The 12109-nt window shown below is 36.6% G+C and overlaps 1 protein-coding gene across 5 annotated transcripts in view; it reads left to right on the top strand.

Annotated features, from left to right (window-relative positions):
* The window catches only part of ATAD2B (ATPase family AAA domain containing 2B), a 78623-nt gene that overhangs the window by 44914 nt on the left and 21600 nt on the right, over positions 1-12109 (top strand). For all 5 annotated transcript variants that reach the window (XR_013956539.1, XM_080614855.1, XM_080614856.1 and 2 more), the window contains 4 exons: positions 588-723; positions 1019-1215; positions 3756-3915; positions 7464-7586. Coding sequence is in view for 4 of the 5 variants with exons in the window: in XM_080614855.1 (XP_080470981.1) it covers positions 588-723; positions 1019-1215; positions 3756-3915; positions 7464-7586 (616 nt within the window). In the remaining variant the exon portion in view is untranslated. The remainder of the gene's footprint in view (positions 1-587; positions 724-1018; positions 1216-3755; positions 3916-7463; positions 7587-12109) is intronic.

The raw sequence follows: 12109 nt of genomic DNA, 5'->3' as shown, positions 1-12109 counted from the left end.
CATTGTTAAGGGAGGTATGTGCTCTTCAGAATGTTTTGATCATGTAAAACCATTCTGGTTTGCAGTGGTTTTCTAATGTAATTTAAAATATGTAAAACTGGAAATGTAATATTAATTAAATGTTTGTAATCTTCTTTAATGAGGACTGTATGCCCATATTACTGGTTTTCATAATCTCCATGCTACTTTGAGAAGACAAAATTGTTCATTTTGACAAATTACTCCACTGTAATTAAATGCAGATTTAGTCTGAAGGCCTAACCTTTAGCTTTACATATTCTGAGGCTCAGGATGGGGGAGGGGAGTTCCTGTTTTTTTCAGCAACCCTTTGCTTTTACTGTTTTTTTTTTTCCTCTCCTGCCCTTTCTCTTTTTTTTCACTGCAGAGGTGGCTGTTGTTGGTATCATGGGGTACTGCTAGTTTAGTTACTACAGAAAATTCAGTGAAATTACAAGGATTTGTTTCCCTAAGCTGTATGTGCAGCTTTCAGTAGAGTTTACTATCTTCTTTCCTGTAACTTATTTTGATAAGTTTATTCATGTATTTTTGAGTGGCAGCCCAATTTTTTTTTTTTTTTTTTTTTTTAGGTGAAATGTATTTTCAGAATTCAATATGAAGAGGTTTTCTATATTCAGAAACCAAGTGAAGAAGACAGATTGCGATTTTTCAAAGGGTTAATTCTTGATGAGGCAGCAATGCCCCCACCAAGAAGGAAACAGGCTGGTAAACTAAGTTACAGTAAAAACAATTACAGGGTGATCTGAATGTTTTGTGACATTTTCCTTTTTCAAAATGTATGGGTAAATGACAGTGTAATTCACATTTGACAGTATTAATCAGTGCCCAGCATAAATTTTGTGCATTACATTTATCAGGTTTGGAAATGGGAGAGTTATGGGGTTAAGCATGCAGATCGATGAGGCCGATTAAGTATATAATGAAATCTGGAGTGGCATAATCCCAAGAATCATTGTCTTGTTACTGTTTCCATTGTCTGACTTCTTGTTTTTTTCCCTAGCTCTTCGTGCTCTAGAAGTTCTTCCTCTTGCACTGCCATGCCCTGCCCGTGAGCTGTCAGAAGCAGAAAAGCAGCGAATGGAGGACCAGGAAGAGAACACATTGAGAGAGCTGCGATTGTTTCTCAGGGATGTTACCAAGAGGCTGGCCACAGACAAACGCTTTAACATCTTCAGCAAACCGGTGGATATTGAAGAGGTCTTGTTTCAGTAGTGTGCAAACAATGAAGTTGAAACTGTTAGAAAAAATAATATAAATTAAAAGAAGGAAATTGATGTTAGAAAAATAGATGCTTGATCCATGATCTTTCCAGTCTACAATGCTGATTTGTAGCTGGTGAGATAATCACAGCCTCATCATGTGTGGTGCAAGGAGTTGGAGTGTGTTCTTTGGCTATATGAGTGACCTTGTGCATTCTTGTGAATTTTATAACTGAAATCAGCATTTAGAAAAGCCATTGCTCCTGCTGCTACCAATGCTCCTGAAATATTTGAAACCATAAATATAATTCTTTAATAAAAGCTTTTACAGCATTGTAATCAGAGGCATGATGATATTGGGAAAGTGATCTGTGTTCTGTAATGTATTCAGCATTAATAGTATTGTTGAATAATTTCAGCAGTAATGCTTCTGGATGCCATTAATCACAGATGGTAGCACATTATAAGGCATTAACTGGTCGATTATAGTGTGTGTACACCTAACTGAGACACTTTGATCTGCAAATCTATTTTCAGGTGCTGCTGTGTGAATAGGATTGTGTTCAGTCTGAATTTGAGATCAGATGCTGGTGCTTTGCAAGCTTGCTAATTAAAAAAAAATGCTTAATTGCTTTTGAAGAGAAGCATCTCTTGAAAGATACTAAGATATGAATAAGGGATATTGAAAGTACAGCATTGTAAAAAGTAGATTTGCAGTGTAAATTCCATGCAGGATGAACAAGCATCTTTTATGGGCTTATATTTGAGCTTTCCGTAGTGGCTAGTAGCTAACTGTTTTTAATAGATTGACAAAAGCTCTTTAATGTGTGAGCATGGTCTGAGCAGTAACTGATTCTTATTATGAATCTGCTTTGGAGGTCCATTATTGTAGAAAACTCTTCATACTTGCAGTAAAGGCAGTTCCTTTCCCCTAAGAACCTGTGGTCTAAACTCAGGTGAATAAGGAAACAAATTACCATGCTCTTTTTGTAGATGGAGAGAATCAAAATGTGAATTTGTTATTTAAAGGCTTGCCAAAACCCTTGCTAGTTTATCAAAGCACTAGAAATTTAATGTAATCCTTTTTGTCCCACTTGGTGCATTTAAGCACAGGATTATCCTTTCCTACAACAGGCTGTCTGCTTGACTTTGAAAATCGAAGCTTGTTTCACTCCTACCTGTGTTGCAGAGAATGCTGCTATGTGATAAGTCAAGGATTTTCCTGACTAATTCAGCAGGAATGTTTATAGTTTCCAGCGAAGATCCTTTCTGATGTGTTAACAAGAAAAGGAAGCCTGTGGCTTGGCTTTCCAATCACTGAACCCATTATCATCATGTTTCCATAGAGGGAGACAAAAGAGAATTTTTGCAATTCTAATTTTTCACCAAAAATTTCAATGTCTGTATTTAAGGGATCAGGTTATAGACTAATAAAAGTAATGCAAAAGTAATATATTAATCATAAAATCATAGAATGATAGAATGGTTTGGGTTGGCAGGTACCTGAAAGATCATCTAGTTTCAACTCCCTTGCACACCTTCCACTAGACCAGGTTGCTCAATGTTAGTTTATGTTATTTTTTTTTTAAATGAATGTCTACAGATATATTATTTAAAAAGCCTCCCAAACTTACCGAGCTGTTACAGCTTGATCTGAATATGTATTTAACTCTTCAGTATTTGGTAGCCACCATCATACGTAGGTAATTTCAAAAGAAAAATGCAGTACTGTTTCTGAGGCTGCCAGTATTTTTAATTGATTGTAAACTTCATCACATTGAAACTTTTAAGCATAGGGTTTTTTTCCTTGAAGTAAATAACAAATCCATAGATTTTTTGGTGAGTTTTGTTAACAGCAGCTGTGCTGGTGCATTTGACTATCAAGCTTGAGACCCTGATGGTGCCGTTAATTACATTAAATACTTTTTAGTGTACCGAAGTGGTTGCTGAATCTCCAGTTACGAGCTAACTCATAGTAAGCTGTGAGCAATGGTACAAGGCTTTCTCTTCAGACTGTTCTTCCGTACCGTCAGTCTGACATCCTCAATCGAGAAAACCTGACTTTTTTTGTTGAACGAGTGATTGAGGGAACTGTTTAATAGAAGATATTTAAAAGCTGATAATTTGACTGTTAAGTTTAATGGCAACTTTACCTGCGATGTGAACTTCCCTAGTTCATCCTAGGGTTTTGAGTTAGGCTGATTGCCAAGACAGTGTTGTAACACTAAAAAAATAATTTTTAAAAAAAATCAGTCTAAATAAAATTAAAAATACATGCACGTTAAAATGTGTTGTCTCAAAAATACTATTAAGTTAATTTTGAAAGATATGTTGGTAGGCTACAGCTTTGCAAGTCTTGAGTTTTTAGTCTGATTAAACCTCTGTTTTTAACAAGTTTGTTCAGAAATTAGAATGTTTGGTTAATATGTTAGAGCTAAACATGTGGAATGAATATATGAGCATAAAGATACGAAATTGGCAATGTTCAAATGTAATGCATATGGTTCTGTGTCATTTCTGCGTGCTGTCTGTTTATAGGTTTCAGATTACCTTGAAGTTATCAAAGAGCCAATGGACCTATCAACAGTAATAACCAAAATTGATAAACACAACTACTTAACAGCCAAGGATTTCCTAACAGATATTGACCTGATCTGCAGCAATGCGTTGGAGTACAATCCAGACAAAGATCCTGGAGGTAAAGGATCTACTTCGTTTTGGCCTACCCAAACCTGAAAGCGTGGTGTTTAATCACATAATTAGTTAGTATTCAAACATTTAAATACACTGCATGCTGCGTGACAGTTAGGATAAGCAAGTGCTAAGGGTCTGTGGTTTTAGTATTCTGAGGCATGTGGGGTACTGGGGGATATTATAAGAGGAGGAGAACTACAGCATTCAGAGTTGTTTTCTAATAAATAAGGTTTTGTAGTTAATTTTCAAATTTACAGCTCCTTTTCAGTGAATAGACTTTGTATGTGCAACAAAACCCCAACGTGATTTGGAGAGCTCTGTAGAGAATCCTGCGCGCAATCTGGCAGTGGCCTGCTTTATTTCCATATTGGCTTAGAACATGAAATCCTCACACGGAAATTAAGAACTATGTATTTGGGGATAGAAATAAACCAGGATAAATCATCAGGCAAGGAAGTCAGTTGCAGCTGATTAGGAGAGATTAGAAGGTATTGTCTTGACAAAGTGTGATGGGACACTTTCAATTAAAATGGAATTTGTGAATTGAAATGTGTGTAAAAGCTCTTAATGCTCAAAACTGAGGAAAGAACATCTTATGTTCTCTTTGCTAGGGCCACCTTATAGTGTACATTGCCAAAAGAAAGCCTTCAATTGGCAGCTTCAAGAGTCATTAATAAAAAAACAACAACAACAAAGTACCCTTTTAACATAGTTGTATTTAATATAGGTGATACTTGGAAATCTGGGTCCATCTACAGATGCACTCCAGTGTGCTAAATATTTTTAATTAAAATCTTGTGCAATGATTTTACCAGGTTAAAGCCTGATTTTCTGTATTTTTGTTGATTCTCAAATTTTTTATTTTCTGAGGCATTTGTGAACTCAATACAGAATAGTCAGGTCAAACAGTTACACATTGCCTTTTGAACCTAGTGCTAGTTTATCACTGTAAAAGATAAACTTTATTTCTTCAATTTATAATGCATTTTGTTTTAAAATTAAAAAAGAACATTGATTATATACAGCAGAAGGTTTTCTGTCGTCTTTATAACACTTCTGAGGACTTCTGATGTGTAATTGATATGAACTAATCAAAGCCTTTGATTGACACTTGGGATTCTGGGTGTCTGAAGAGTGTCTGTTTAGAAGATGAGGATGAGACATAGTTCCTGCATGTGACTGATGTACGTTTGTGACTAAGTGATGGGCTTTGGGGAAAATTAGCATCAATATATATCCTTTGTTCTCATTTCTGGGCCACTTGGATCTGTGAGCTTGGTTGGTTAATTCTAGGAAATACAGTCTGAAGAGGTTTTTTTAAGTTTTAGAGCAGGCATTATGTGACTACAGTTCCAAGATCAGATCTGCTCAGGATCAATAAACAACACAAGTCTCAGGTTCAGTGTGGCAGAAACATAATATAACAAAGGCAGCTTGGGGAACATTAGTGGCAGAAGTTTTCATGTAGGGATATTTTGGTTTTCCTTGCTGTCACGACTGAGTTGCAAGAAATTGATGTGGCTATTCCTAGGTTAAGTTCTGGAGTTTCTCATCATTGAGTAGGTAATGAAAGATAGTTCTGTCCTCTGTGTTGTCACTGATGATGTATTGCTCTTCTGACATGCAAGATTTCTGTGAATGTACTGCTGAAGCAGCACATCATGTGTGTTCAGAGTAAGCAATATATGTGTTCAGGTGCTTTAACTGAATATTAACGTATAAATGTTCACTTTCTTTAAAGCTGGGCATATACGCTTGCCTCTGCTTCATGCTTGAATTTACAGAAGAATCATACTGTACCTGCTTCTGTTCTGTCATTAAGTTGGAAAAGCAATTGGACTGCCAGACTAGCTGGTTTTATATACAGTGCAGATATTCAAAACTGGCTTCTTTGAGGTTTTTCTCCTGGTACTTTGCTATAAAATTTCAGATAGGTTATATAATAAGGTAGGGTTTCTTCTTTTTTTTTCTTTCCTTCCATTGTTTGACCAGGAAATATTCTTAAAGGCATGGAAACATAACCATTGTGTGTTAGACATAATAGCATTTGCCTCTTTGAAGTCTGTGGAAAAGTCTTGCCCATCACACGATTAGAAGAAAGTCGTAGTTCAGTCAAATACTCCTGATTTGATTTCTTTTTTCTTTTTTTTTTTTTCTTTCTTTTCTTTCTTTCTTGTGCAAGGGCATCTTAAACTGTATTATCTGACCAGCTTTTTAAAGTCTAACACTGCAGAATTACATCTGCAAAGAATGCATTATAATTTCTTTTTGTGGTCATAAACCATAATGCTTCACAAATATGTGGTTAAAAAATTCTAGTTTCCAGTTGATTTAAGTGGTGATAGATTTCCCCAGAAAACGTATGTAAGGCTCATTGGAGTGGGATACTGGATGTTCTTTTTCACTTAGCAGTTTTTCCAGCTGTAAAATTTGCTGCTTCTAGAATTATAAACATTGTTTGGTAAATGTTCACTGATATTCTTAATTGTTGTCTTTAGTGATTATTAAAACAGATTAAATCTGCTAATTGTATAATATGTTGTAGACATTAATGTTGATGTTTGCTGTTGAAGTACTTCCATCAGCTGGAAAAAGTAATTCAGTATGGATGAATTGACAAATTAAATATGTTTGTACTAACGGCAAACAACGAGTGCTGTAGCTTTCATTGAAAAGCAGCATTCTAGATGTCAGTTTTCTGTACACATGGGCTTACTTAATAAGTTGCCATTATTTTCAAATTTCAGCAGTGTTGGAATAATTTCTTTTGTGTGTTTCAAAGGTATGGGAATTGGTCTTTGAGAACATGTTTTTTTATGAGTCATATTTAGGCTTCCAGTGTGGGCAATATTTTTTTTTTTTGTCCTGTTCCCCAGATAGACATGAAAATGTAGCAAACCTGAGGCTTATTTCTTGCCAGGTTTTCTCAATGGATTAAAATGAGAAATAGCTATTCAATATTAGCAATAAAGTAATCTGGTTTAGCACAGTTTTGAATTTTCTAGTAGTTGTAAGTAACAAGCAAAATTTAAGGTTTCAAAAAAACAACAGGGCAGTAATGTGAGCAAGCCTGGTCTACCTTGCAGATGAAGGAGATACCCAGAATGATTTTGGAGTATAATTGTACAAATGTTTGTAGACCCCAGTGGATAAAGTCATTCCTGGACATGTCTCTCTGTTACTTTTGGGACTCTGCACGGTACTGCACTACACTGTGCAGATCTGCCTGGGGGAACTGGCCACACCTGCTGATTCTGGCAAGTTTCCAAAGATTGCAAGTTAATTTGAGTGTATTCATCATTCGCTGTTTGCCACTCTTGATTAAAGTAACAATTTGGCACTTCTGAAAACTCCTGTATCTCTTAAATAGCTGGGTTGTGATTCTTCTGCATGCTAGGGTATTGATCTATTTGCATTTTCATACATTTGTAGTATTTCCCAAGTACTTCTCTCTGTATCAGTGTTGTAATATGCAGTATAGAACAACATTAAAATGGTAAAGAATTTATGTAATTGTGGTAAAACTAACAAGTGTGCTGTCCTGTTCTCTAGATAAAATAATTAGACATAGAGCTTGTACTTTGAAGGACACTGCTCATGCTATCATTGCTGCTGAACTGGATCCAGAATTTAATAAAATGTGTGAAGAAATCAAGGAAGCGAGAAGAAAAAGAGGTATGTTTAGCTTCATTTATCATAACATAACATATATGGGATAGAAAACAGAATTCACAAATGTCCATATAAAAAATTAGTTAAGGTGAAGTACTGAATACATGTCAGACTCGGGCAGTGCATGTTAAAGGATAACTGAGCTCAAAACTTGTCTTTTTCCAAGTGTGTGAGCTGGTCTGACAAAGCACTATCTTTCTTTACAAAGGAGGATGTATTGCCTACTGGCACAAACAGTATCATAGAACATGGTGAACAGATAAATGTTGGGATTGCTGTACTAACTGAAGGTTAGTGGTGAAACTAGAGCTGTATTCTGCAAATTCCATGTAATGCAGTGTAGTAACAATTACGATAAGGGAGAGAAAGCATTTAAACCAGTGGATTTTCAGTTTACCCTGGCATGTGTATATTTGGTGATAATCTGTTGACTTTCTTTTTTTTTTTGACTAAGAAACAGCTGTTACATCCACATTGAGGGGAGCATGAGGCTGGCAGTGTAATAGCCCAGAGTCAGAAAATACAGCCCCCTATAGTGAAGGACATCACTAACTTCTGTTTTGTTTGAATTGGTGCAGTTATTTTCAATTTGTAGTCGATACAACTCCAAGTCTGTGGGCAGCTTCTAAAGTGACTGGGAAAGGTAATCAAAAGCCCAAACATATTCCCAGTATGGGAACAGGGCTCTGTTTACATGAAAGATTCTATACGACCATGGAAAATTTTTACAGTTTTGAAAGTTGAAAAAGGTTGAAAATCACTGAACTATAACATTCAAACAAAATTTCATGCTGATTTAGGGATTCCTGATTTCAGTAATTCCAGCTTTATCTTGGCAGGCTGTTTCCTGCTTTGCCTCCTGCTTTGGTAAAAAACTTGCATTATTTGATTTCTAAGTTGAATTTGGCTGGTCTTAACTTACAGCTGCTGGTTCTTGAAATGCTTCTGTGGGTAGACTGAAGACCTTTTATTAATAAATTTCTTTGAACTGTGCAAGTATCTGTAGGCTTTCTCTTCTTCAGGTTAAAACGGATACGGTTCCTTTTATTTTCCCATTCAGTCACGCATTTTTTTTGTCTAATTCTGTACAAGCTTGAATTGTATGTCTTGAATTGTGGATAAATGAACCAATTGTAATTCACTGTGGTTGTAAAATAGAACTAATATAATGCCTTCATTTCTCCTCTGTACTTTTCTGTTATAAGAATATTCACAATTCTGGCCTTAGTGTCACGCTGTGAGCTATGCTCAGTTAATTATCCATTACGAGTCCCCCATGATTGTTAAAGGTTATTGCTTCCGAGGTTAAAGTAACCGTTTGTAAGAGCTCTTCGTTACACAGAGTGACTATATAGCTCATAGCCCCTCCTTGCAAGTCTTGCAAGAGCTAACTGGAACACTGCCCTGCTTTTTTGTGGCAATGGCCAAGCAATATATGTTCTGGGGGTAAAGCCTGCAGACCCCATTGAAAAAAAAGTGAGTTTTCAGAAGTCATAATTAAAGCTGATGGTTTCATGCAATCAACTTGTTGAATCATAAAAAAGAAGGTACTGTTGGTATCAGATGCTGGTTAGTGGACATTCAGATGTAGGTAGGTGACTAACAGCACCAGTGTGACTGACAACAACTCACAGCAATGGCTGGGTTTCAAAGTGCTGTCTGTGCAGTGGCATGGGAACTGTAACAGTGTCACAGATACGTGCAAATCATATTTCAAAGATACTAATGCTTCTGGACCCCACATTGTGGTGGCTTCAGGAACAGATGAGCTCTCTAGTTGGTCCAGCTGCAGAGTGTGAAAGGCTAGGATCACTTACTGGGTTAGCAAGGATAGAAGATGTGGAACACATGTAAGAAGCTTTGTTAGATTAACTGCTTATGAATGAAGAAAAATGTATCAAGCTCTTGAGGCCTGAGGAAACCTCATGCTGTAAGGCAAGCACAAGAGATTGTCCTATCCCTGGATCATGCATTGTGTCAAAGATTGTGGTGCAGAGCATCAAGAAGATGGCACTTCGGGCATGTAGTCTTGGTCATTGTAATAAATAGAAGGCGTGTGAATGCTGATCAATGCTGCTGTTACTCCCATTTTGCTCTACAGAATATGCTCAGCAAGCTGGCAGATAAGCAAAATCACAGTGTATCTGCTGGTCTAGACTTTGACACATACCTTGTTTCAGAACATTTTGGACAAGGAGCAACAAAGGCATAACTTGCATTTTCTTCCTTTGATTGGATGTCCACAAGGTTATTAAGGGATTTCTGATTTCTTCCTTGGATTGATTACCACCAGATGGTCAGGTATAAAAGTGATCCCCAGATCCTTCTTCTTCCCCTCTGCTTCATAGTTAGAGTGTATTTTGAAATAGTGGAATGTTTCAATGAGGAAATACTTGAGGAAAACTGCGTAAGTGTAAACTGTGCTTTTTACTGTCCAAAAGCTTTGTGCCACTGCTCACCTAAATGCAAGAGCTCATACCAGGCCATTTGCCTGAGTGGAGCCACCCGATGAAATCATGTTGAATTGGGCAGCCAGCCTTGTTGCCTGACTAGTGTATGAGACAAAGTGGTGGGGAATTGAACCTTGAAGCAAGGCCTTAAATGAATATTTAGACTGAAGTCACAGCGAGTGTGCTTCATTGTATGATGCACAGCAGGCTTTTTTTCAGCTTAGAATACCTTGAGCTTCTCTTCTTGTGTTCCTTTAAAAGTGCCATACTAGCATGTATGCAGTCTGATGGGGGAAAAACCAAAACCATTTAGTGTCCACATTTCTCCATATCCGCATGTATGTGTGGAATCAGCTTGGTAAAGGATTCAAGACTTAGCAGAGTTAAATTTCTTAGCTTGATAACAACACTGTAGTGACAAAAAGGGTGATAATGTGAACTGTGGGACTATGAAAAAGAAGTCCAGGTTTATCATGTGGATCTACTAGCAATTTTTGAACTGACTGAAAAACTTGTATTAATGTTTGCTTGGAAGAAGAGGTCAAGGTAGTGTTGCAGTCACAGATTGAGTCAGAGTGAGTGGCTGTGGCCATCAAAAAGGAAATCTGTCTTCTGGCAAAAAGAATGTACCCTGTGCTTGGTTAGATCTTGGCCAACATTTTCTTGGCTGTATTTGGTAAGAATTCAACATCCAAGATGAGATTTGGATGGAATTGAGCAAGCTGATCTGCATAAGGCTTCTCATATGTTCTCTGGAAATGTTATCAAGTGTTTCTGTCTGGAATCACAGAGGAGTTTGGAAGGCAAGTGACACATACCGTAGGCTTTTTAATCTTTACCCAGTTGAAAAGCCATCGATTTTCTGAATTGTGCCATGTATTAGCTCTTAATTTATTTCTGGGATACTGTAGGATGAGGGTTAAGGCTAAAAAGCTCCATGTCAGTTTTTCTTCACAATTCTCTTGGCAAGTTATTTAGCAATCTTACATAGTTTTGAAATTGAAGGTATTTTCTACATTGCTTTCTTTTTCCACAACTTCTCTAATTTTTTGACAGAACTGCCATTTTTGCTTAGTACCAAGACTGGTGACCAGTGTCGAAAGGAGTACTCCAGTGTAACAGAATGATAAACTTTATAATAAAATTAGAATGTAGAAGTTAAACTAGAATTTCTTCTTGTGTTACTGAAGTGAGGTGCTGTTGTAGAAAGATGATGAATTTAATGATAGCAAATTCTAAGCTGCTAAATTAAGAATAATGTATACTAGATGATTGGAATTTGCAGCTTCTTGTTGAAACCAGCAGATGACAAGGTAGGTAAGTGGTGGATGTTTTGAGTACTGAAATGACTTCTGATACACAGTTTAAAATATTTGTAATGGTACCTAAAAACTTATGCTGTAACTAGTAACTGTCAGGTGAGAGCTGAGTGAATCTTTTAATTTCTGCATCCATCATTTTTAGAGCTTCTCGAGCACTTGATTCTGGTTAGTGTTGGAGACATGGTGTGACATTGCGAAGACTCTTTTAGTGGATGGATAGGAAATTCTAGTTCACAAATATGAAACCTCAGAGATTCATTTATGTCTTTAAAATGTGCTTAACCAATATGAAAGTTTGCATTTTTAGAATTTAATTAAAAAACCCTGTGAAATAGTAGAAGCCATGAGATGAGCTTAGATTGCAGAAAGCAAAACAGACTTTTTCTTAAAAGCAGAATTGCATTTTCTCAACCTTGAAGCTCATACTGAATCTGAAATGGATACACTCTATGTAACATAGATCATAGTGACAACACAAGGTTTTCGTTCAAGATGCTCTTTTTGATGTGGCATATAATGCCATTATGAATTGCCACTCATTTTAAATCACCTGTTTAAAATCAGGAAAAAATTTAAACTGCCATTAGGAATTTGCTTTGTGGAGGAACTACAGATAGAAGAGTGCAATCTTTGGGGACCCAAGTGTGAGATATTTTTCTAATCCTTCAGAGTTGACAGTTTTAAGACCATGCAACCAGTAAGTTATTTTGTCAGTAGAAAACAAATATCTTTGATTGTCCAGCTAAATATTAAC

Source organism: Psittacula echo, assembly GCF_963264785.1.
Source record: "Psittacula echo genome assembly, chromosome: 4".
Classification (NCBI taxonomy): Eukaryota; Metazoa; Chordata; class Aves; order Psittaciformes; family Psittacidae; genus Psittacula; species Psittacula echo.
The sequence above is the reverse complement of the archived record's forward strand: the minus strand, read 5'-3'. Positions and strand labels throughout refer to the sequence as shown.